This window comes from Salvelinus namaycush, chromosome 35 (assembly GCF_016432855.1).
Source record: "Salvelinus namaycush isolate Seneca chromosome 35, SaNama_1.0, whole genome shotgun sequence".
NCBI lineage: Eukaryota > Metazoa > Chordata > Actinopteri > Salmoniformes > Salmonidae > Salvelinus > Salvelinus namaycush.
This window is the reverse complement of record NC_052341.1, coordinates 12,834,847-12,859,449: the sequence shown is the minus strand read 5'-3', so window position 1 is coordinate 12,859,449 and position 24,603 is coordinate 12,834,847. Positions and strand designations below refer to the sequence as shown.

Here is a 24,603-nt window from a genome sequence, read left to right as displayed (position 1 = left end):
AAAGGGGATAGCAAATCGGCTGCATTTTCTCTCTCTCTGCCATTTTGAGAGAAACCTGTCGGCCTCGCATATTGGGATTTCTGCAGTTTTAACGGAAAATAAGAATCATGACGTGATTGTTGTTATTTCGGGATTTGTGTAGAACGTGAGTATTATTTTGTTTCGTTGCAAGTTTCCACCAGAGAGTCAATTGACAACTTCCATCTCATTGCTCCGTCAAAACAACCTACTGTAGAAGAAGCAAGCAAGGCTACAACAATAGCTAACTTCTGTTTTGGGGACAACTTGTTACCACACACTGTGCAAAGTTGTTTATTCTATAAAAATGGTATTATATTCTTAGTGGCAAATCTTGACCATCATGACCATTGACCTTTCTTGAACGAGTGGAATTTGCGTTTAAAACTTTAGCATATAATTAACCATTTTAAAACTGTCATATTCTTTGCTGACAAACTACAACGAAAGTCATAGGTCGAATGACAATACAACAAATGCACTGGTAGGATAGCCTCATTCTCCTTTCGTGACATTGCATTGCAAAACAACATCGTTCCTGTCCTGATGTTGAGACCAGAGTTCCTCCGGCGGTAATGAGTCATGGACGATCACAGCACGGTTGAATTGTTACCGAGACCAATGCACAGTCTGCGTTGTAGCAAACCATGGAAAAACAACGATTGTCGCTATGCACCGTTTCACAGAAGGATGCCGTAGGACCAAAATGCAGCATTTTGTTGTCTCATTATATATCAATCTTCAAACCACTAGGTCAGATGTCACTCAAAAATACATTATTGTACACTGGACATATAGACTTGGCGTATGTCACTCAAAAGCAATACATCAGCTACAGCAGAGACGCTTTTAAACAGGATGGTGTCCACACAGTGCCTGCTAAACATTTATTGGTTGATAAACAATAGTAGTTGTAACTTACAAATGTAGGATCTGAATTTGATCACCCTGTTGCAGGATTACTTTCCTTAAATGCAGGAAATATTGAACTTGTATTAACTTGAAACATATGAGGTTTTAAAAGGCTTCTGAAGGTTGTAATTTCCAATATGAAATGTTCCCTTCTGAAAAATGCATTAACCCCTACAAAAATGGTCATTAATTATAATCCACATATTTCCTGTTGCTGCTGGATTATTTTCCTGCTGTAGCAAACTGGCTCAAATTAAGATCTTCTGCTCCAGAGTGGCACAGCGGTCTAAGGCACTGCATCTCAGTGCAAGAGGCGTCACTACAGTCCCTGGTTTGAATCCAGGCTGTATCACATCCGGCCGTGATTGTGAGTCCCAATAGGGTGGCGTACAATTGGCCCAGCATCGTCCGGGTTTGGCCTGGGTAGGCCGTCATTGTAAATAAGAATTTGATCTTAACTGACTTGCCTAGTTAAATAAAGGTTACATTTACAAAACCCTTTTTTTATATATATATAAAAATATATGGGGCATTGAAAAGTCAGCCTTGTGTAGATTTTGCCACGAGGAAACAGAATCAATAGAAAATATTTTCTGGTACTGTCCATCGGTTGCTCGCTTTTGGAGTCAGGTCCAGGAATGGTTATGTCATAATATCAGGGTTCAGATGGACCTGGGAACTGTATTGTTAGGGGGATCTGAAAAACCATGATCAGTCAATGGGAAATATCATTATACTCTTGCGTAAAGTATTTCCTTTTAGGGAAATATCGGTAGACATTTTACAAATAGGGAGGTTCAGGACCCTTGTAAGAAATAGTAAAATGGAGGGATGTATTGCAAAAGGAAATTGCAAAATGGCATTATACTGGGAAAGATGGGCTAATGTGTGGACATCGGAGGGTTGGGGTTAAGATCAGAATGATGGTGGATTGGCCGTTATGGGTGAAAATCAAGCACTTGAAGAGGAAATTAGGAATAGTTATAATTATTTAACTACAGGTACCATAGATATAAGGGAAAATAGCTGTAAATAGAAGTATTCTTGTCCATTAGTTTACTTCTGGATCAGAAAACCAGTCAGTATCTGGTGTGACCACCATTTGCCTCATGCATCGCTACACATGTCCTTTGCATAGAGTTGATCAGGCTGTTGATTGTGGCCAGTGGAATGTTGTCCCACTCTTCAATGGCTGTGCGAAGTTGCTGGATATTGTCGGGAACTGGAACACGCTGTCGTACACGTCGAGCCAGAGCATCCCAAACAGGCTCAATGGGTGACATGTCTGGTGAGTATGCAGGATATGGAAGACCTGGGACATTTTCAACTTCCAGGAATTGTGTACAGATCCTTGTGACATGGTGCCGTGCATTATCATGTTGAAACATGAGGTGATGGCAGTGGATGAATGGGCCTCAGGATCTCGTCACGGTATCTCTGTGCATTCAAATTGTCATCGATAAAATGCAATTGTGTGTGTGTTGTCTGTAGCTTATGCCTGCCCGTACCATAACCCCAATGCCACCATGGGGCACTGTCATAACGTTGACATCAGCAAACCGCTCGCCCACACAACGCCATAGACACTGTCTGCCATTTACCTGGTACAGTTGAAACTGGGATTCATCCGTGAAGAGCACACTTCTCCAGCGTGCCAGTGGCCATCGAAGATGAGCATTTGCCCACTGAAGACGGTTACGACGCCGGACTGCAGTCAGGTTAAGACCCTGGTGATGACGATGAGCATGCAGGTGAGCTTCCCTGAGACGGTTTCTGACAGTTTGTGCATAAATTATTTGGTTGTGCAAACCCAGAGTTTCATCAGCTGTCCAGGTGGCTGGTCTCAGATGATCCCGCAGGTGAAGAAGCCGGATGTGGAGGTCCTGGGCTGGCGTGGTTACATGTGGTCTGTGGTTGTGAGGCCGGTTGGACATACTGCCAAATTCTCTAAAATGACATTGGAGGCAGCTTATGGTAGAGGAATTAACATTAAATTCTCTGGCAACAGCTCTGGTGGACATTCCTGCAGTCAGCATGCCAATTGCACGATCCCTCAAAACTTGAGACATCTGTGGCATTGTGTTGTGACAAAACTGCACATTTTAGTGGCCTTTTATTGCCCCCAGCACAAGGTGCACCTGTGTAATGATCATGCTGTTTAATATGCCACACCTGTCTGGTGGATTGATTATCTTGGCAAAGGAGAAATGCTCACTAACAGGGATGTAAACAAATTTGTGTAGAAAAGTTGCGAGAAATAATAATTGCGAGAAATAATAATAATAATAAATAATAAAGAAATAATGCATATGGAACATTTCTGGGATCTTTTATTTCAGCTCATGAAACATGGGACCAACACTTTAAATGTTGCGTTTGTATTTCTGTTCAGTATATCGGCAATATTAAAGCTGATCTGTTCAGGAGTTTGAGTGGTTCCATTTCTTCAGCGCCATCCCTCAGCTGTGTACCCTTTGTTATCATTCGACCTGCAGATTGGCCCTTTTATCAAGTCATTGATTTGTTCTAATCAAGCCATGCTGATCTAAGTTGCCAGTGGGATGTCTAGAGGACACGGTGTCAGCACAGGGGCAACACTGATGGCTATAAAGGCATTATCAAGATCATAGTGTGTTTATCTTATGTTTACATCAACACTGTTTACATTTGGTCATAATCAAGATGGGAAAGAGACATCATAAGAATACCCACAACTTCACAAACGACGCCGTTTTTGCAAAGGTACTGTAGGGACTCTATATTTTATTCCCTGTTCAAATGTGTGAATTCAGCACAGTAGCAGGGGGCATAGCAGGGCACAGCAGCACTTGTAGGGGGCATGAATCTCTTCTTTAGTCACAGCAGGGAGTATTTGATTCCAGATTACATTGTTTGTTCTGCTATTAAGTATTCTGTCAAAGTTTGGAAGCAAATAAGATACTATAAAACGCTCAAGAAGACAGTAGTCTAATAGGCATTCATGTACATTTCCACTGGCTGAACACGTTAAATAAGGTCACGATGACAACCTTTAAAGGGGCAATCTGGAATATGACCACTTGTTTTGATAAACAACTGAATGATGGGTCTAGAGAAATGTTACCACTCTCAAATAATTCATAGACAAAGCTATGGATGCAAGTAGGAAAATAAATCGGTCTGTGACTCACTCAACTCACTTCTGCAGCAAGTGTCTGACAGTTTTAAAGACCAGACGGTTCTTTATTTAACAAGGGAAGTCACATCTCTTATCTAAATGCGGCTTTTTTGTCTCTCACTCATCAAGTCATTGTCTTGTGACTGTTTGGAAAGTGTCTCTGCCAGAAAATACATAACCTAGAGTTAAAAAGTTCCATAGCTATCTTGTAGGTGCTTTGAACTTGGCGTCTCCCTATATCTTGATTCATGGGGACAAAGGCTGTCTTTCTCCCACTTCAAGTCATTATAAAAGGATGATTTATATCATGTGAGACAAACATTACTGGAAAGCGAGCGATCTTATCATGCGAACATATACTTCTTATTTAGTTATTAGACCACTGAGCATGCTTGCCCTTACAACATTTACATTTTAGTCATTTAGCAGACACTTTTATCCAGAGTGACTTACATGAGCAATTAGGGTTAAGTGCCTTGCTCAAGGGCACATCGACAGATTTTTAACCTAGTCGGTTCGGGGACTCAACCAGTGAACTTTCGGTTACTAGGCCAACTATCTTAACCGCTAGGCTACCTGCCGACAAAAGAGTCTCATATAGTAAAGGGATGGTTTCCGGACACAGATTACATTTTGTGTCCGGGAAACCATGCCTAAAAAGCAAGCTCAATGGAGAAGTTCCATTTAAAATGCTTTTTAGTCCAAGAGTAGGCTTAATTGGTGTCCCTAACCCTAAAAGTTTGGGCTTCAAATCGTAAATCAGCTGACATGAGCAACCAAACCTGAGTGACATGTACAGTACAGTTCAAAAGTTTGGGTTCACTTAGAAATGTCCTTGTTTTTGAAAGAAAAGCAAATTTTTTGTCCATTAAAATAACATCAAATTGATCAGACATACTGTGTAGACATTGCTAATGTTGTAAATGACTATTGTAGCTGGAAATGGCAGATTTTTAATGGAATATCTACATAGGCGTACAAAGGCCCATATGAGCAACCATCAAATCAAATTTATTTGTCACATACACATGGTTAGCAGATGTTAATGTGAGTGTAGCGAAATGCTTGTGCTTCTAGTTCCAACAATGCAGTAATAACCAACAAGTAATCTAACCTAACAATTCCACAACTACTACCTTATACACACAAGTGTAAAGGGATAAAGAATATGTACATAAAGATATATGAATGTGTGATGGTACAGAACGGCATAGGCAAGATGCAGTAGATGGTATAGAGTACAGTATATACATATGAGATGAGTAATGTAGGGTATATAAACATAAAGTGGCATAGTTTAAAGTGGCTAGTGATACATTTTTACATAATTTCCATCAATTCCCATTATTAAAGTGGCTGGAGTTGAGTCAGTATGTTGGCAGCGGCCACTAAATGTTAGTGGTGGCTGTTTAACAGTCTGATGGCCTTGAGATAGAAGCTGTTTTTCAGTCTCTTGGTCCCTGCTTTGATGCACCTGTACTGACCTCGCCTTCTGGATGATAGCGGGGTGAACAGGCAGTGGCTCGGGTGGTTGTTGTCCTTGATGATCTTTATGGCCTTCCTGTGACATCGGGTGGTGTAGGTGTCCTGGAGGGCAGGTAGTTTGCCCCCAGTGATGCGTTGTGCAGACCTCACTACCCTCTGGAGAGCCTTACGGTTGTGGGCAGAGCAGTTGCCGTACCAGGCGGTGATACAGCCCGACAGGATGCTCTCGATTGTGCATCTGTTAAAGTTTGTGAGTGCTGCGCCTTCTTCACCACACTGTCTGTGTGGGTGGACCAATTCAGTTTGTCCGTGATGTGTACACCGAGGAACTTAAAACTTTCCACCTTCTCCACTACTGTCCCATCGATGTGGATAGGGGGGTGCTCCCTCTGCTGTTTCCTGAAGTCCACAATCATCTCCTTTGTTTTGTTGACGTTGAGTGTGAGGTTATTTTCCTGACACCACACTCCGAGTGCCCTCACCTCCTCCCTGTAGGCCGTCTCGTCGTTGTTGGTAATCAAGCCTACCACTGTAGTGTCGTCCGCAAACTTGATGATTGAGTTGGAGGCGTGCATGGCTACGCAGTCGTGGGTGAACAGGGAGTACAGGAGAGGGCTCAGAACGCACCCTTGTGGGGCCCCAGTGTTGAGGATCAGCGGGGTGGAGATGTTGTTACCTACCCTCACCACCTGGGGGCGGCCCGTCAGGAAGTCCAGGACCCAGTTGCACAGGGCGGGGTCGAGACCCAGGGTCTCGAGCTTGATTCCGAGTTTGGTGGGTACTATGGTGTTAAATGCTGAGCTGTAGTCGATGAACAGCATTCTCACATAGGTATTCCTCTTGTCCAGATGGGTTAGGGCAGTGTGCAGTGTGGTTGCGATTGCGTCGTCTGTGGACCTATTGGGTCGGTAAGCAAATTGGAGTGGGTCTAGGGTGTCAGGTAGGGTGGAGGTGATATGGTCCTTGACTAGTCTCTCAAAGCACTTCATGATGACGGAAGTGAGTGCTAGCTCAGTTAGCGGTAGTCGTTTAGCTCAGTTACCTTAGCTTTCTTGGGAACAGGAACAATGGTGGCCCTCTTGAAGCATGTGGGAACAGCAGAATGGGATAAGGATTGATTGAATATGTCCTTAAACACACCAGCCAGCTGGTCTGTGCATGCTCTGAGGACGCGGCTGGGAATGCCGTTGCGAGGGTTAACACGTTTAAATGTTTTACTCACCTCGGCTGCAGTGAAGGAGAGCCCGCAGGTTTTGGTAGCGGGCCGTGTCAGTGGCACTGTATTGTCCTCAAAGCAAGCAAAAAAGTTATTTAGTCTGTCTGGGAGCAAGACATCCTGGTCCGCGACGGGGCTGGTTTTCTTTTTGTAATCCGTGATTGACTGTAGACCCTGCCACATACCTTGTGTCTGAGCTGTTGAATTGCGACTCTACTTTGTCTCTATACTGGCACTTAGCTTGTTTGATTGCCTTGCGGAGGGAATAGCTACACTGTTTGTATTCGGTCATGTTTCCGGTCACCTTGCCCTGGTTAAAAGCAGTGGCTCGCGCTTTCAGTTTCACGCGAATGCTGCCATCAATCCACGGTTTCTGGTTTGGGAATGTTTTAATCGTTGCTGTGGGTACGACATCGTCAATGCACTTTCTAATGAACTCGCTCACCGAATCAGCGTATTCGTCAATGTTGTTGTTGGACGCAATGTGGAACATATCCCAATCCACGTGATCGAAGCAGTCTTGAAGCGTGGAATCAGATTGGTCGGACCAGCGTTGAACAGACCTGAGCGCGGGAGCTTGCTGTTTTAGTTTCTGTTTGTAGGCTGGAGGCAACAAAATGGAGTCGTGGTCAGCTTTTCCGAAAGGAGGGCGGGGGAGGACCTTATATGAGTCGCGGAAGTTAGCATAACAATGATCCAAGGTTTTACCAGCCCTGGTAGCACAATCGATATGCTGATAGAATTTAGGGAGTTTTGTTTTCAGATTAGCCTTGTTAAAATCTCCAGCTACGATGAATGCAGCCTCAGGGTGTGTGGTTTCCAGTTTACATAGTCAAATAAAGTTCGTTCAGGGCCATCGATGTGTCTGCTTGGGGGGGAATATATACGGCTGTGATTATAATCGAAGAGAATTCCCTTGGTAGATAATGCGGTCGACATTTGATTGTGAGGAATTCTAAATCAGGTGAACAGAATGACTTGAGTTCCTGTATGTTGTTATGATCACACCACGTCTCGTTAATCATAAGGCATACACCCCCGCCCCTCTTCTTACCAGAAAGATGTTTGTTTCTGTCGGCGCGATGCGTGAAGAAACCAGCTGGCTGCACCGACTCCGTTAGCGTCTCTCGAGTGAGCCATGTTTCCGTGAAGCAAAGAACGTTACAGTCTCTGATGTCTCTCTGGAATGTTACCCTTGCTCGGATTTCATCAACCTTGTTGTCAAGAGACTGGACATTGGCGAGTAGTATGCTAGGGAGTGGAGCGCGATGTGCCCGTCTCCGAAGCCTGACCAGAAGACCGCTTTGTTTGCCCCTTTTACGGCGTCGTTGTTTAGGGTCGCCGGCTGGGATCAGATCCATTGTACTGGGTGGAAGGCAGAACACAGGAACCGCTTCGGGAGAGTCATATTCCTGGTTGTAATGATGGTGAGTTGACGTTGCTCTTATATTCAGTAGTTCCTCCCGACTGTATGTAATGAAACCTAAGATTACCTGGGGTACCAATGTAAGAAATAACACATAAAAAACAAAATACTGCATAGTTTCCTAGGAACGCAAAGCGAGGCGGCCATCTCTGTCAACTGAGCAAGAGGACAAGTACATTAGATTGTCTAGTTTGAGAAAAAGACGCCTCACAAGTCCTCAACTGGCAGCTTCATTAAATAGTACCCGCAAAACACCAGTCTCAACGTCAACAGTGAAGAGGCGACTCCGGGATGCTGGCCTTCTACGCAGAGTTGCAACGAAAAAGCCATATCTCAGACTGGCCAATAAAAATAAAATATTAAGATGGGCAAAAGAACACACACTGGACAGAGGAACTCTGCCTAGAAGGCCAGCATCCCGGAGTCGCCTCTTCACTGTTGACGTTGAGACTGGTGTTTTGCGGGTACTATTTAATGAAGCTGCCAGTTGAGGACTTGTGAGGCGTCTGTTTCTCAAACTAGACAATCTAATGTACTTGTCCTCTTGCTCAGTTGTGCACTGGAGCCTCCCACTCCTCTTCCTATTCTGGTTAGGGCCAGTTTGCGCTGTTCTGTGAAGGGAGTAGTACACAGCGTTGTACCAGATCTTCAGTTTCTTGGCAATTTCTGGAATGGAATAGCCTTCCTTTCTCAGAACAAGAATAGACTAACGAGTTTCAGAAGAAAGGTCTTTGTTTGTAGCCATTTTGAGCCTGTACTCGAACCCACAAATGTTGATGCTCCAGATACTCAACTAGTCTAAAGAAGGCCAGTTTTATTGGCTTTTTAATCAGAACAATAGTTTTCAGCTGTGCTAACATAATTGCAAATGGGTTTTCTAATAATTAACTGTGCCATTGGAACACAGGAGTGATGGTTGCTGATAATGGGCCTCTGTACGCCTATGTAGATATTCCATAAAAAATCTGCCGTTTCCAGCTACAATAGTAATTTAAAACATTAACAATGCCTACACTGTATTTCTGATCAATGCCTACACTGTATTTCTGATCAATTTGATGTTATTTTAATGGACAAAAATGTGCTTTTCTTTAAAAAACAAGGACATTTCTAAGTGACCCCAAACTCTTGAACGGTAGTGTACAGTACAGTGTAATCACTGTCATTTACAGTGTATGTGAACCCATTGACAGAGACTGACATTGAGTTGATGTTTGCTGTGTGTGTGTGTGTGTGTGTGTGTGTGTATGTTTGTGCAGAAGCAGTAGAGTAGGCTGGTATTTCCTGTGTGTATGCTGCTCTGTCCCTTAGGAATGATTAGAATGTCTGTTATTTTCTGCCTTTGTAGATTTAGTAACCTTTCATTCCCCCATCTACTAGCCTGGTCAGAACTCCTGCTAGCGTGACAATACATTTAGGACCACGATATTTCTCTGCTCCATCTCTTTGGAACAGGCTGATGGAGGTGGCAGTACTGTTTGGAAGTGAACTGCAGGAGTTGCCAGTCTTGGACTGGAGCAAGGTTCAGTTAGCCTCAATACAAGGTTCTTCCTCCTTAAAGTCCACATTCTGTCATTTCAACAGGCCTGAATCAATGGGATTAATTTAAATGACCATTAAACAGCAGGAACAATTGCAGAACGTGGCTTTAAGGCTGAAGCACTGCTGGATCCATTGCTCACTTAGCCTGTCGTCTACAAGGCTATTGAAGCACTGCTAGATCAAACCATAGTTCAGTGAGTCCATAAGAAGGAGGGAGAGGATGGTCCTCATTTTAATGACCCAGCTCTCATGCAAGCCACGACCGATGTAGCTAGTTTGTAAGCTATGCTAGCCACTAGCTAGACAGCAACTTCTCCAGTATGTGTTGATGTTATTTCACAGGATTTGTTTTTGGGCGGAAGCTGTAGAAATCAGTAAGAAATTACACTTCTGTAGCCAAATATCTTATTCCTAACTTTTTGTTTTGTTTTTAGTCATTAAATGACCTGGTATGATGGTGCATTGATCAGTTATACAGTTTAAAAGGAGTTGTTTTTGCATTTTTGCCCAAAGTCAACTTTTAAAGTAACTGTCCAGTGTTTCCAGATTTCTATGAAATATGACATATAATTAACTACAATATGAGTAAAATAGTTTTCTTTACAATGTTTTTAAAATTAAGTATGTTCAAAAGCAGCTTTTCTGTGTAGGAATGGTGTGGGCGAACCCCAACAACAGAATGGTGTGGGCGTATATAGCGGTCATAAAAAATATGAATATCAGTAGACTGCTGATTGGCCAGCTCATCTTGCTCAGGAGGATGACATCATCCTCTGAGGAGATAGCAAGCATTTTTTTAAATGGTCTGTTTGAGGTGGGGCTTTTGAAGTGTTTTTTCCCCCTCCAATTTATGCGCTGGCCACAAAACACGAGTATAAGAGGAGTCAACAACATTATTTGGGTATGAGTTAAGAGAATATTAACTTTTAAAAGTGAGATTTTCACTGGAAAGCTGCAACATTGTCTCGGTCTCATGGCGAAATGTGTAGAGTAGAAGGAAATTAACTTTAAAACTACAAAATTATGTCTAATCCTCATGACAAAATGTGAATAGCATGAGATCAGCTATAAAACAGCTAACTTTTTTCTCTGCCCCATGGCAAAACGTGTTGAAATGCAGGAAGTTAGCGGTTTTCTTTCCACTTATACTGTGTTTTCAAAATACCCATCCATATACCCTTTATTATGCCCCTAGAGGGGTATTTTAAGTCATGTCAAACTGTAGAATTGCAGGAAATTATTTGTAAAATAAATACACCCGTTGATTCATTATGATCGAAAATGAAAAACTGATCCTAGATCAGCATTCCTACTCTGAGATGCTCCCTTGGGTTCCTACAGCCCCTGAGCTCCATCCATATACTTCATTATAGCATCAAGGGAACCTTGCCCTATTACATTTAACCCATTGACTGTGGTAAATGTAATGTAAGTTAGGCCTCCATCTCTGTGGTGAGGTCGGTGGCTGTGACAGATACAGATTGAAACCAGTTGATCTGCCTCTGTCTGGGTGTTACTACTGTCATTGCTGCTGCTGCTGCTGCTGGCAAGAGCAGTGTTGCCAGCGTGTCACAGCCAAGGCACAGGTTGACTGGGAATCAATTGCTAGATGGTATGTTGATTACAGCGTGTCTGCTCTCCATTCTGCCATATTCTCTAACTTGGAAATCTTTAACAGCTGGGGCCGAGGCTAGGGTGGAGGACATGAATGACATCAGAGCTCAGGATAATGTACTAGCCTATATTTCGAATAGCCTGGTCCCAGATCTGTCAGTGATGTCTTGCAAATCAGATCTGGGAACAGGCTATATTTCCACAGCTCTTAAGAAACTACTTCCACATAATAGGCTATGCAGTAACCATTGTATTAGATTTTTCCACCATCCGGCTCTTTCTCTAGCAATTAGTCTGGGAATGAGGTTTACAGTACACTATATATACAAAAGTATGTAGACACCCCTTCCAATTAGTGTATTTGACTATTTCAGCCACATCCGTTGCTGACAGGTGTATAAAAATAGACCACACAGCCATGCAATCTCCATAGACAAACATTGGCAGTAGAATGGCCTTACTGAAGAGCTCATTGACTTTCAGCACGGCACCGTCATAGGATAACACCTTTCCAAAAAGTCTGTCAAATTTATGCCCTGCTAGAACTGCCCCGGTGAACTGTAAGTGCTGTAATTGTGAAGTGAAAACGTTTAGGAGTGACAACGGTTCAGCCACGAAGTGGTAAGCCACACAAGCTCACAGAACGGGAACGCAGAGTGCTGAAGCGCGTACAAATTGTCTGTCCTCAGTTGCAACACTCACTAACGAGCTCCAAACAGCCTCTGGAAGCAACGTCAGCACAAGAACTGTTTGTCGAGAGCTTCATGGAATGGGTTTCCATGGCCGAGCAGCCACACACAAGCCTAAGATCACCATGCGCAATGCCAAGTGTCAGCTGGAATGTTGTAAAGCTCGCCGCCATTGGACTCATTAGAAACGCATTTTCTGGATTGATGAATCACGCTTCACCATCTGGCAGTCCGACGGACAAATCTGGGTTTGCGGATGCCAAGAAAACACAACCTGCCCGAATGCATAGTGCCAACTGTAAAGGTTGGTGGAGGAGGAATACTGGTCTGGGGCTGTTTTTCATGGTTTGCACTAGGCCCCGTAGTTCCAGTGAAGGGAAAATCTTAATGCTGCAGCATACAATGACATTCTAGACGATTCTGTGCTTCCAACTTTGTGGCAACAATCTGGAGAAGGCCCTTTCCTGTTTCAGCATGACAATGCCCCTGTGCACAAAGCGAGGTCCATACAGAAATGGTTTGCCGAGATTGGTGTGGAAGAACTTGACTGGCCTGCATAGAGCCCTGACCTCAACCTCATCAAACACCTTTGGGATGAATTGGAATGCCGACTGCGAGCCAGACCTAATCACTCATCAGTGCCCGACCTCACTAATGCTCTTGTGGCTGAATGGAAACAATTCCCTGCAGCAATGTTCCAACATCTAATGGAAAGCCTTCCCAGAAGAGTGGAGGTTGTTATAGCAGCAAAGGCAGCACCAACTCTATATTAATGCCCATGATTTTAGAATGAGATGTTCAACAAGCAGGTGTTCACATACTTTTGGTATTGTAGTGTATATATATATATATATATATATATATATATATATATATATATATGGAGGTGTAACTAACTAAATCCTATGAGGACATTCATTATGCTTGGATTTTCCAATTCCCATTACACCACAGCACAGTAGTGTCTGTGCCTCATATCTCACCAGCTGTTAAATAATCCAGAACCCTCACACCAGCTGTTCCAGTGTTCCACAGCCTAGTTATCACAGATGGTGAATAAAGAGGATGATTGGTTCTCTGCTCGAGTGCCAGTGACACGTTTCCTGAATCCTACCCAGGCTTTGGGTTCCCCTCCACCCAATCCCAATTCAGTTCCATCTTCTACATTTCCTACCAGAGCATGGTATTTTCATCCATCACAATTTATCTACAAGTTCCAAAACCCTACATTTTATTCCAATTTATTCCAAATTTCACCACCTTTGAATAGGAGGGCGCTGACGCCTGAAGTTCAACCCAAATTGAAATTGACCCCAATTCCTCTGGTAGTGGCTGACAGAGCAGAGCTGTACCTCTCTGCCTTTTCATTCAACAAGGCTGCAGCTGTAGCATTTAGCCAAATGTTACTCAGCAGTGTCCACTAGCATATTCAGTGTTTCTATATTTATCCTACTCAATTCCAGTGAGAGAACACATGGAGTGTGTGTGGTTGACAAGACACTTAGACACAGCAAAGAGCTGTACTATATTTTTCCTCCCCTCTTATGTATTTTACTTGAATTTATTCCTAGCACAAAGTGCATTATTGTAAATATTACCACACGGAGCCAGTTGCTGAATTGCCACAAATAAAAAGGAAAAAATAAACGCGCCAACATACCAACACACAAGCTATTAAATAATTAAACCAACAGTCATGTGGAAAATTTAATGTCGCCGAGTGGCTGAGGGGACATCATCTAACTGCACTGTGTTGCCAGATTTTCATGACACTTTGCAGGTGAATCTGAGCCGAAATCCCCCTCCAATCTACTAAAAGTAGCCCATGAAACGACCCTATCTGGCAACACTAACTGTAGATGTCTCTTAGGCCAGAATGCTCACTAAGGGACACTGTAGGGTAATTTCTCAGTGTAAACAAGAGATGCCTGATATCTTTCAAAGCAAATGCATCTATATATAATAACTGTAGATTCTACGGAAAAAATATTATTTTCTGATACTCTGTGTGTTCTAATCTATGACTATGTTCTGTTCAGTGTTTCAGCAGGGAAGACCCCTGTGGCGGAGTCTGAGGATAACGACAACAACAGAAGCAGGAAGTGCTGACTTGAACCTTGACACCAAACTACCAAAGCCATGTGCTCCGTGAACAATCCAAACTGGGTGACCTTCGAGGATGAGGGGAGAACGTCTACGTCTCCTTCTTTTGCCTCAACCCCCTTGAAGATCCCAGAGAGTGGGACAAAGTTGGCCGCAACACCCCTGAAGTCACCAGGGGCAAAGACAAGTTCACCCCCTTCCTTTGCCTCTACACCTCTGAAGACAGCCCCAGGTAGTGTGACAACGACAGGGTTAAAGACAATCCCCCGTCCCAATGGACTAAAGCTGATACTGCCCCCAGTGGGAGATCCATCCTGGATCTTCAGCAGTTCCCTTGAATCCAGCTCCCCTCCAATGCACTTTAACCTCAATGGAAGTTCCTGTGTGCCCTGCAACACTCCTCTTTGCACTCCGGTGACGGAGGTTCCTCCTACCGGCGCATTACCTTTCCATTGCAGGCCCTGGGATCAGCACGATTTCTTCCGTAGTTTTTCCAGTTCATCCTCTGCCTCTGTGCCTTATTCTTCTTCTCCCCCTGGCCCAGACCAGGCCACCACTACCGGCACCACCACACATCCCCAGGATGACGTCTCCGTCTCGGTCTCCGATGGCCCCAGTACATTCTCCTCCTTCCAGGGGGACCCGGGACATTTCAACCCATTCTGGGAGGGGGCTGGTGGGCATAGCGTGGACTCTGGGAGCTCATCTTCTGACTCCGAGGCTGGAGGTTCTAGTCTGCCTCGCTTCTTCATTCGGACGAAAGACGGCAATGAGCCTCCTCGACCAGACCAGCTCCAGAGCTCCTACTCCTACATCTGCCACAAGCTGGAGGGCCTGCGGGCCGAGGAAGACAATGACACAGAGGAAGGAGTAGGGATGGAGAGGGGGGAGAGGAGAGGAGTAAGAGACAGGGAGGCGGTCAAGGAGGGACCATCACCAGCCTTCGTCTCTCACGGTCTGTTCCGTAGCGAGAGGAGAGACGGCTGGTCTTTAATGCTGAGGATCCCAGAGAAGAAAAACCGAATGTCGTCCCGACAGTGGGGCCCCATTTACCTGCGTCTGCTGTCTGGAGGCGTGCTCCAGATGTACTATGAGAAAGGACTGGAGAAGCCCTTCAAAGAGTTCCAGCTGCAGCCTCACTGCAGGTTGTCAGATCTCAAGCTGGAGAGCAATGGAGAGCCTCGCAAGATCCAGACAGTTAAGGTGGAGCACGTGTCTTACACAGAGAAGAAGCGCTACCACCCCAAGGTAATGGGGGGGGGGGGGGCACAATTGAGGTTTTTAAATCACATTTAAAACACACCTTTGTAGCTTGGCGTTTAATCAATCAATGATATTACTGTTATAGATGTCATCGTATTGTTTTACTGTGTGTTGCAATTTTAAATGCATAAAGTTTGATTTGAAGCTGGAGGTGTCCCACGAGGCAGAGGTGGAGCAGCTGCTGAAGTTTGGAACCACGGAACACGGCGACATGGAGGACCTTTTCGAAACTATGGAGGAGGAGCTTCTCAGGCTGGCACCGCCGCTGTTGCAGAAACGGCACTACGACGAACAGGAGATGACACTGCAGATCACAGACCACCTCTGGGTACAGCTGGACAAGGTGCATGTACTTCTTCTTCCACTACCATACAACTACTGTAACACAGTTGACGCAAGCACACACATTTTGGTCAGGAAATGTAACTTTGCTAGTGTAGTTCATTGGTATTTAAGCGTTATTACATGTTCTTTTAATTATTATTTTTAAAAAAAAATTTGAATATCCAAAACATACAATATACTTGCAGTGAAGCCGCTCAACAACTACACCACACCAGTCATCCAACAGACTCCCATTCAGAGCGACACACAGAAGCATCCAGGGTCAATGCCCTGCACAAGGGCACGTCGACAGATCTCACAAGGCAAAAAACAGGGACCCGAATCCTCCAAGATCCCCCCCCCCCCCACAGTTCCCCAATAGCTGCCCCTCAACCATCTGAGACCCCTCCCACACCCCCCCAATAATAATAAAAATAATGAATTCCATTCCCCACCCCCAAGAAGCCCCCCAATGCACCAACAACCAAAAATATTAACTAAAGAGAAAAAAGACAAAAGGAAAACAGAAAACAATGCAAAATAAAAATAAAAAAGGACATCAAGGACAACTAAAATCTTAACAGCAAGGCCAACTGTTTGTTTGAGTGCATGTCTGGCACTATTTACATGTGTGTGTGTCTGTATATGTGTGTATTGAATGAGAGTGTGTGTATATGGATGTGTACAAACACTTGCACGGCATCAGCCTCAGGCAAACCGGCATTAGCTGTAAAAACACTGCCCCTCAGTGTCATTCTTTTTATTATGTTTTATTTTGACTTGATTTTTTTACTTTTATATTTGACTATCATTCTATCTCCCGCTCAGCAACTCCACTCCCACTTGTCTCCAATTCCACACCCCAACCCTCAGCTTCCATCCCATCTATCTCTGCTGGCCACCCTCTTCGGATTTCTACGCCACATATCTTTCAACTATGCTGTGATGTTGAATGTACAATTTCAATCTATCTAATCGAATCCACAGATTGCGAGTTGAAGATAAATACTTTTACTCAGAGTATTATTATATTAGTAATAGACTGACCCGGTCTCTCCAGTTCTCCTAACAGTACTATTTCTAGGGTAAATTTTAGATCAATGTTATGCATTTTCAGCCATACTTCTCTCTGAGAAGTAGCAGTTATTTACTATTTTACACGTGGGGTTGCTATACATTACAGGTTCTTAAAATCAGGCATTATTAAAAACGATTTTATATAAAACATTGATAGCCTAAATAATAAGGGTATACATTTCTATGAATGTCTTATCCTAAAATCTTTCACATAAAAATTATTCCCTACCTCCTATTTTGTATATATTGCATGCCCCTTGGGGATCCTTTTTTGCCACTCGACCTCTCATTTGCTAAAATCAGAGGATACATTTTTCAAGGATGGTGTGTTGATGGACCGGGCGGCCATGACGAGGATCCACTGCCTGGCGTTCCTCAATGGCCCAGGGGAGTGCTTCCTGGCTCTCAACGACTTGGGGCTTCTCCGCTTCGACGCCAGCTACGGCTCTGGCTCCGAGGAGGTTTAGTATTAGTTTCTTAACATGCATATCAACACACAAACACAACATTTTAACATGCATAACAACTAATCATACAATTTGAACACACACATCAATGCACAATTTTAACACCCATCAACAAAAACATACAATTTTAACATAAGTAAAATCATCCAGGATGACCAAAAAAATCAAGATAGGTCTATTTCCATTGTGGTCTTCTAATTGCCATTGTGGTCTTTCAGGATGACCTCCTGGAAGGCTGGATGGAGATTAGCGACTGCCACTTCCACAAGTGCATCAACGACTTGGAGTTCCACAGGTCCCGGCTGCTCAAGTTCTCTCCTCCGGACGCCTGTAGAGTAGAACTGATGCGCTACAAGACGTTAGCCCTGGGAAGTACCGAGCTGCCCTTCTCCATCAAAGCCGTGGTGACTGTCCAAGGGGCCTATGTGGAACTCCAAGCCTTTCTCAACATGTCAGCCATCTTCCCGTCATTTATCGGCGTGTCGGAGACTCAGACACTCTGCGAGAATGTCCTGATCCGTGTGCCGGTACCGGGGGACTGGGTGAAGGTGTCGCGTACAGTGACGTTGCTACGACGTAAGTCACTGACGGCCAGGATGAACCGGAACGCGTGTCTGGGGTCAGTCAGCGCTTCAGAGTCACAGCCAGTCATGCAGGTTACCGTGGGGACGGTCAAGTATGAGAATGTGTACTCAGCCATCGTGTGGAGGATCGACAGACTGCCTGCTAAGAACATGGGTAAGGACTAAGGAAGAGTTTGGCTGTCTATTGATGATGGCGGTCTATTGATCTATTTTCATATGGAATGCTGGCTTATTCTGAGAATATTGGCTTTATTTTACATGTTACATTTACAACTTACCGAAATATGTTTCCAAATAGTCTGTGAAATGTAACTTATGTTCCCTAATCAGTTTAGCTACAATACATATTATTTATAGTATTATGGTTTGTTATACTATTGCTTGGCTAAATATTATATTCCAATTGACTGATGTTACAGTGATTTGTTTGCATTGTGCCAGAGGATGGAAACATGTATCTTTCAGATTCTGTTCATTGTGCTACCCCAAGTGGTAGAGATTGCTGACTACACATTCTCCTTTTTACCTCACAGCAGTGGACCATCCCCATACCTTCTCCTGTAAGTTAGAGCTCGGTTCAGACCAGGAGATCCCCAGTGACTGGTACCCGTTTGTCACAATGGAGTGTGACATGGTGGGGGCCGTGGTTTCACAGACCAGAGTGAAGTCACTGGGCACAGAGAGTGACATTCAGCCTCAGAAACATGTCACCAGTAGGACCCACTATCATTGTCAGGTAAGGCCTGAGATATTATTAGTTAACAAGTTTAATATCTATAATGTTTCGTTTTTTTTCTGTTTAATATCTATAATGCTGTTGTAGACTTAATTGTGTTTCTATTTAAATCTATTTCCCAAGCAGAATCATGCTTTGTGATTAAGGGTACAGGTTATTTTTTATACTGTAGTTATTACTGTGACACCAGCTGACCTTGCCTAGGCTGGTCCTATAGTGTATGTGCTGTAGTGTAGCAAAATCTTCTATTGTTGTCATGCCATAGTGATTATTCCATACCTAATGAAACTGAACCGTATCGGTCTGTCCTTTTATAGGTAGAAATTGAGAAGAAGTGGATTGAGACAGAAGCACAAGGGCAATCAGGCTGCACAACACAGTAATGATTATGATCAAGGAAGTCTTAAAGGATCAAGTCTCACATTACCATACTCCCAAGTCTCGTTAGTCATAAGGAAGCCTGGAATTGAGGCTATACACTAGATGCCCATTTCCTTGGTCCAAGACATTTTTGCTCACCAAACTCATCCTCGCTGTTTCAATACAAGGACACATGTTTAAAAGGGACATAATCTACATGTGGCTGATGAATAATTGTGCTTTTATATTGTGTGTTCGTTGTGTATACTTTATCACCTTTAAGTCTGTCATAATATTGTTTGGTCCTATTGTACTCCTGTATGTATGGATATTAACATGTTGTATATCCTGGGTGCCAGACATGACAAGAGAGCAGAAACAGACTGGCAGCCAGGCTAGTTCTAACCTGCATGGTAGAATAGAATTAGGCTACAACAAACAAATATATTATCATTGGAAGAACAAACAATTGAACACACAGCCCTACCATCACAATGCACTTTACATTTGTCTCAGAAGATTAGTCATTGTGAAATGACAGGAGGTTGAAGAAGCTCTCTTTATAAAAGAGTAAATACCACATAATCTTGTAGGCTTGCATTTAACACACTCAAAAGGACTGGTTTCCGGACACAGATTAGGCACAGGAGGCTGCTGAGGGGAGAACGGCTCATAATAATGGCCGGAATGGAGCAAATGGAATGACATCAAACACCTGGAAACCATGATACCATTCCACCTATTCTGCTACTGCCATTACCACAAGCCCATCCTCCCCAATTAAGGTGCCACCAACCTCATGTGAGATTAGGCTAAATCTAGTCCTCTGTAGCTCAGTTGGCAGTTGCAACGCCAGGATAGTGGGTTTGATTCCCAGGACCACCCATACATAAAATGTACTGTATGCATGCATGACTAAGTCGCTTTGGATAAAAGCATCTGCTTAATGGCATATATTATTATTATATAAAAAGCACTTTCAATGTAGATTCTCAATTGAGCTTGCTTTTCGGTCCAGGACAAGGCTCAATCTGTCTCTGGGAAACAACCCATAGTGTTTCCAATAACTATCTGGAATGAATTTCCAATTAAGACAATTAGGCTAATTATATAAATGTCCTGTCATTTGTTGACTAGCTAGCTGACCATGGTCCTTTTGCACAGCTAAGCATGTGCACTCATCTATTATTCTATAAGTCAATATCATTGACTTATGGTTATATGAAGTAGCCCACATACATTATGGTCCCATGTACTTGCCACGCCAGGGCTGTGGTTTCGATTCCCATGGGGGGGACCAGCACGAAAATGTATGCACTCACTACTGTAAGTCATTCTGGATACGAGTGTCTGCTAAATGACTAAAATGTATTACTAATTACAATATTTCAGAGGGGGCCCTAGAGATGCAGCAATGGTCTGCACTCACTAAAGAAACTATATAACTACATTTATTAAATGTGTTGTATGTGTATATGAATTAAGTGGTAGTTATTAACAAAACAAATTAAAGATATTTGCATTTTATGCCTGTGTTTGTGAAATGGTAGAGGTGTAGATCAAAAGTTGCAACCTGGTCTCAGAGCATTTTGTACGATTTTGATAGTAAATCCAGGACAAACCATTTAGCATGATACGTTATGTTTCATGTGGTATGCATTCATTTGTGGATGTCCATCATACATTTCGTATGACGGGGTTCGTACAGACAATGGCAAGTCAAATTCAAGGACTTTCAAGTACTTTTTCAAGCACTAGTATTTATTTTCAATGACCATCAATTTGTAATAGTTCCTATTATGCCATTGTTTCTAGTCGCACCAGATAGCAGTATATTGCCACAACCTCGTAAAAAAACTAAAAACGTACTATTCATCACTACCTTACAAGTTCTACTCAATAATATGTGTTTCACTACTTATTTACTACATACATGAGTGATATGTCAGTACTGATGATGTTGACTGATTTCCTTATATGAACTGTAACTCAGTAAAATCTTTGAAATTGTTGCATGTTGTGTTTATATTTTTGTTCAGTGCACATTATAATAATATTAAAATTGTATATATATTTCACTAAATGTTAGGTCCCGTAGGCTCTCCCAACACAATGACATGAAAGTGAATTTTAACAGTGTTAAAGGCCCTTAGTTGACTCTAAAATGTTGTATTCTGTTGACACGGAAGGAGTCAAGTGATAAAAAAAAAAATCCCACTCTGCCATTTACCACTGTAGGTCTGGGCTGAGGAAGTTTGTTTTACCTCTCGGCCTATGTCACGGGCAGAGTTTCTCGTTGGACAGAGTGGTGAATGAATGTGCTGCTAACAAGGCAAATCCAACGGAGCTGGTGAACATAACGAGCATACATGAATCATTCATGATTCCACTCGTTAGCAGAGGTAGGCACAATTAGAACTCAGATCAAGAAGCCTTCTGAGCATTTTCAACGCTAGGAACACAATAATGGGTAAATGTTAATTAACAAAATAAAAAGGTGAGTGAACACTATGTAAAAAGGTGCGTAAACTGCGTTTACCCTCCACTACATCCCTGGTTGGGTCTGGCAAAACAGATTTATAAACATCAATATCCTGCCAGACAAGTTTTAATCTACATTTGCCAGGCATTTTAGCTATCGATGTGATGTTTTGCTGCACCTAAGCATTCAGTTCGGTACCTGTCTGGCTGAGTGGAAGTGTGGGTGGAATGAGCGAGCTTGTCTGGCAACCAGAGCGCAAACATGTAATTGCATGACCAATACATTTATCAAATATTTTTCATATTAACATATTTGATCATTTTCTGTTCTCTCATTTTAATTGAAGTACCAACTTGATAAAATATCTGATTTTCAAGGTATTCCGGTACTTGAATTTCAGAGTGCCAAATGCAAGTACTTTAAGCACCTCAAGCCCCTTGTGTGAACCCTGGTACAATATGTTAAGAATTACAATACGTATGATATGTTATGAATTACAATTTCTAGTGGCTAACCTTAGCTAGGCTCGTGTTTGGGGTTAGGTTAAGGGTTATTAAGGCTATGGGAATGGGTTAGCTAAAAGGGTTAAAGTTAGGGTTAGCTAACATGCTAAATAGTTGCAAAGTAGCCAAAAAGTAGTAAGTAGTTGCTAATTAGCTAAAGTTGTCCGTGATGAGATTTGAACACGCACCCCTTGGGTTGATAGACTTTCGCATTACACGCCCAACCTTTTTTCGTTTTTACCTTAAGTAATCTTCTGTCTTATGTAACTATACCAAACATAACATATACTAATTTGATGTTCCGGATTTACATTTAGTATGTTACTTCTAGTCAATGAGATCAGGCTGCAACCAGATGTCAAGAATAAAATGTCACACTCACCTGTGTTGGAATGAACAGCCCCTTCAGACTAGCCTACTATTTCAGCCGTTTCTATCTAATGAAACCAAGATATAAACTTCAGTATCAATGTCCACCTAAGAAAGAAAGACCAACCGATGATGTGTCAATATTGAAATATGTGTCTGTCACATGCGCGAGCTATTTAGCTGCCCAGCTAGTTAGCTATTTTGCTTACCTCGCGCCTTCTAGCAAGACAAAGGCAGCCGATCGTCTGGTCCCTCAAAATGTTGTCAAATTCAAGTCATGTGGTAAGATGGAAGTAGCCTGTAAACGAATATGTATATTGTTGTTTGGGTTAGTTAGTAACATGATCAGTAGTAATTTGTCACAACAACATAGCCACGTCACTAACGTTACTCTTAATTGCAAAACTGTCTCCTTCTTTCCTTGTATCCTCGTTTAAAACCCCTCTAACCGAAGCTATCTAGGACTGGAGGACTATGTCCTTTAATTAAGACCTGAGACAGGTGAGTGGGACTTTACCTGGACTAATGATTTGTATACCGGTGTGGTGAGATACATTGAGTAAATTGACAAAACAGACCATGGCATGGGACTCCTTTTCACATGGGACCGCGGTGGGTCTGTGTAAATAATCCGATTATATTCGAGACAGGTTTACAGCAGTGAATGTCATCTATTAATTTACTGTTATAGTATTTAGTATGTATACTATAGTATGTTATAGTACTAGCAGCCATGTAAACCATGGATTTTCTTTCTATCAATTTATGATAGAAGATTCCTTTATTTTCTGCTTTACTGTGGCTCTTTACCTAAATTGTTAGGATTTTCTTTTAATCACAAAAAAATACTTATTTTGCTGAAATATAGATATAATTCAATTGTGTTTTCTTTGAAAATATGGGCCTGGCTGGGAATAGAACATTCCGTTTTCTGCCTGAGTGTGGCGCTGTTTACCGCTATTTTCTGGATTATTTTGTGACCAGAACAAAACAAATTTTGCTCAACTAGAGATGTAATTAAATGGTGTTTATTTTCAAAGGTGTGACTGGCTGACATGAAAAATACATTAAGGGGAAAGGATCCACAGACACCAGAGGCTGATAATCTTTCTGCACATCTCTTTATTACAATGTTGGCTGCTATGGTTAACACACACGCATGACATTGAATGCCTCTACCTGCCCGTTACCTTAATGTCCATAATTAACATGTACAGCTCTGGATCCATTGCCTTAGTTACTACTGCAACAACTTGTAAATTATTTGCCCTTTTATAGAACCCCCTTTTTTTTTAAACTAATGACTGAAAGGTATGTGACCATTAACATTGGCTGCATATCCATTGTCCTTCTTCGGAAGTGTGGACTTTTTAGTCATTTAGCAGACACTCTTATCCAGAGCAATTAGGGTTAAGTGCCTTGTTCAAGAGCACATTCGACAGATTTGTCACCTAGGGGATTCAAACCAGTAACCTTTTGGTGACTGGCCCAATGCTCTGTTAATTACTTTATTTTCTAAACTTTCTTTATTGTGTGTGTCCTTTTTTTAAATAAAACCTTTGTCCAGACAATAAATCCATATTTTCATTGATGGAATATTCAACAGACTGAACAGTCATGTACCAATGAGATTAAGTAGTTGTATTGCAGTTGTGTGTGTGTGTGTAGTGTTGGCGGCATTCAGCCTCATCTTGGCATGGAATAACTGACAAAATACCTCAGCCTTAGGAAATCATTGGGGAAAGAAGTCACACTTCCAGTTTGCACAAATATTTATTTGACTTGCTGTAAGACAGAGATACAGACCATATATTCAAAACCCTATGGTCAGATGTCATAAAGACACCATGGAAGAACTCTGTAATACATGTAATTGTAAAAAAAAAAAAAAGTTTGTTTGAAAGTGTATTGGAAAGTTCATGGCAACTAGCTAGCTAGCTTCTTAGTTTGGATCCCGAGACTCAGTTGGCATCAGTTGCTGGGACTGCTTGTCTCTTTCCAGTGATCCTGCTGACCAAGGACGGGTCTGAGGAGCTATTTGGCGTCGCAGCTAGAATAGCTGCTAGCTAGCAGCATATTAAGCTAGCAGGGTCTTCATGAACGCAGCCCACGACGCAGTTAGCCATTGTGGCTGGCACCGCGGATTGTCCCGGGTTTGTGGCTGTCTAGATCCCGGCTGTTTGTTGTTTTCAATCTTCCCTGTGACCTGCCTTGTCTGGAATTGCAAGGAGTAACAGCGTAAACTACGTTGCTAGCTACCATGACAAAGACCAAAG

At 42.7% G+C, this 24,603-nt stretch overlaps 1 protein-coding gene across 1 annotated transcript; it reads left to right on the top strand.

Moving 5' to 3' along the window:
• On the top strand, positions 1-20,960 carry LOC120030048 (stonin-1-like). The gene is made up of 7 exons (XM_038975364.1): positions 1-145; positions 14,099-15,410; positions 15,571-15,768; positions 17,147-17,287; positions 17,512-18,031; positions 18,411-18,613; positions 18,931-20,960. The coding sequence occupies exons 2-7, from the start codon at positions 14,199-14,201 to the stop codon at positions 18,994-18,996; spliced, it is 2,340 nt and encodes a 779-aa protein (XP_038831292.1). The 5' UTR covers positions 1-145; positions 14,099-14,198; the 3' UTR covers positions 18,997-20,960.
• Positions 20,961-24,603: the final 3,643 nt, after the last annotated feature.

Bases quoted from the DNA above. Each gene is read 5' to 3' on its own strand.
- LOC120030048 (XM_038975364.1), top strand. From the start codon at position 14,199: ATGTGCTCCGTGAACAATCCAAACTGGGTGACCTTCGAGGATGAGGGG. The intron at 18,032-18,410 runs GTAAGGACTAAG...TTTACCTCACAG, and splicing joins ACTGCCTGCTAAGAACATGG to CAGTGGACCATCCCCATACC. The intron at 18,614-18,930 runs GTAAGGCCTGAG...GTCCTTTTATAG, and splicing joins GGACCCACTATCATTGTCAG to GTAGAAATTGAGAAGAAGTG.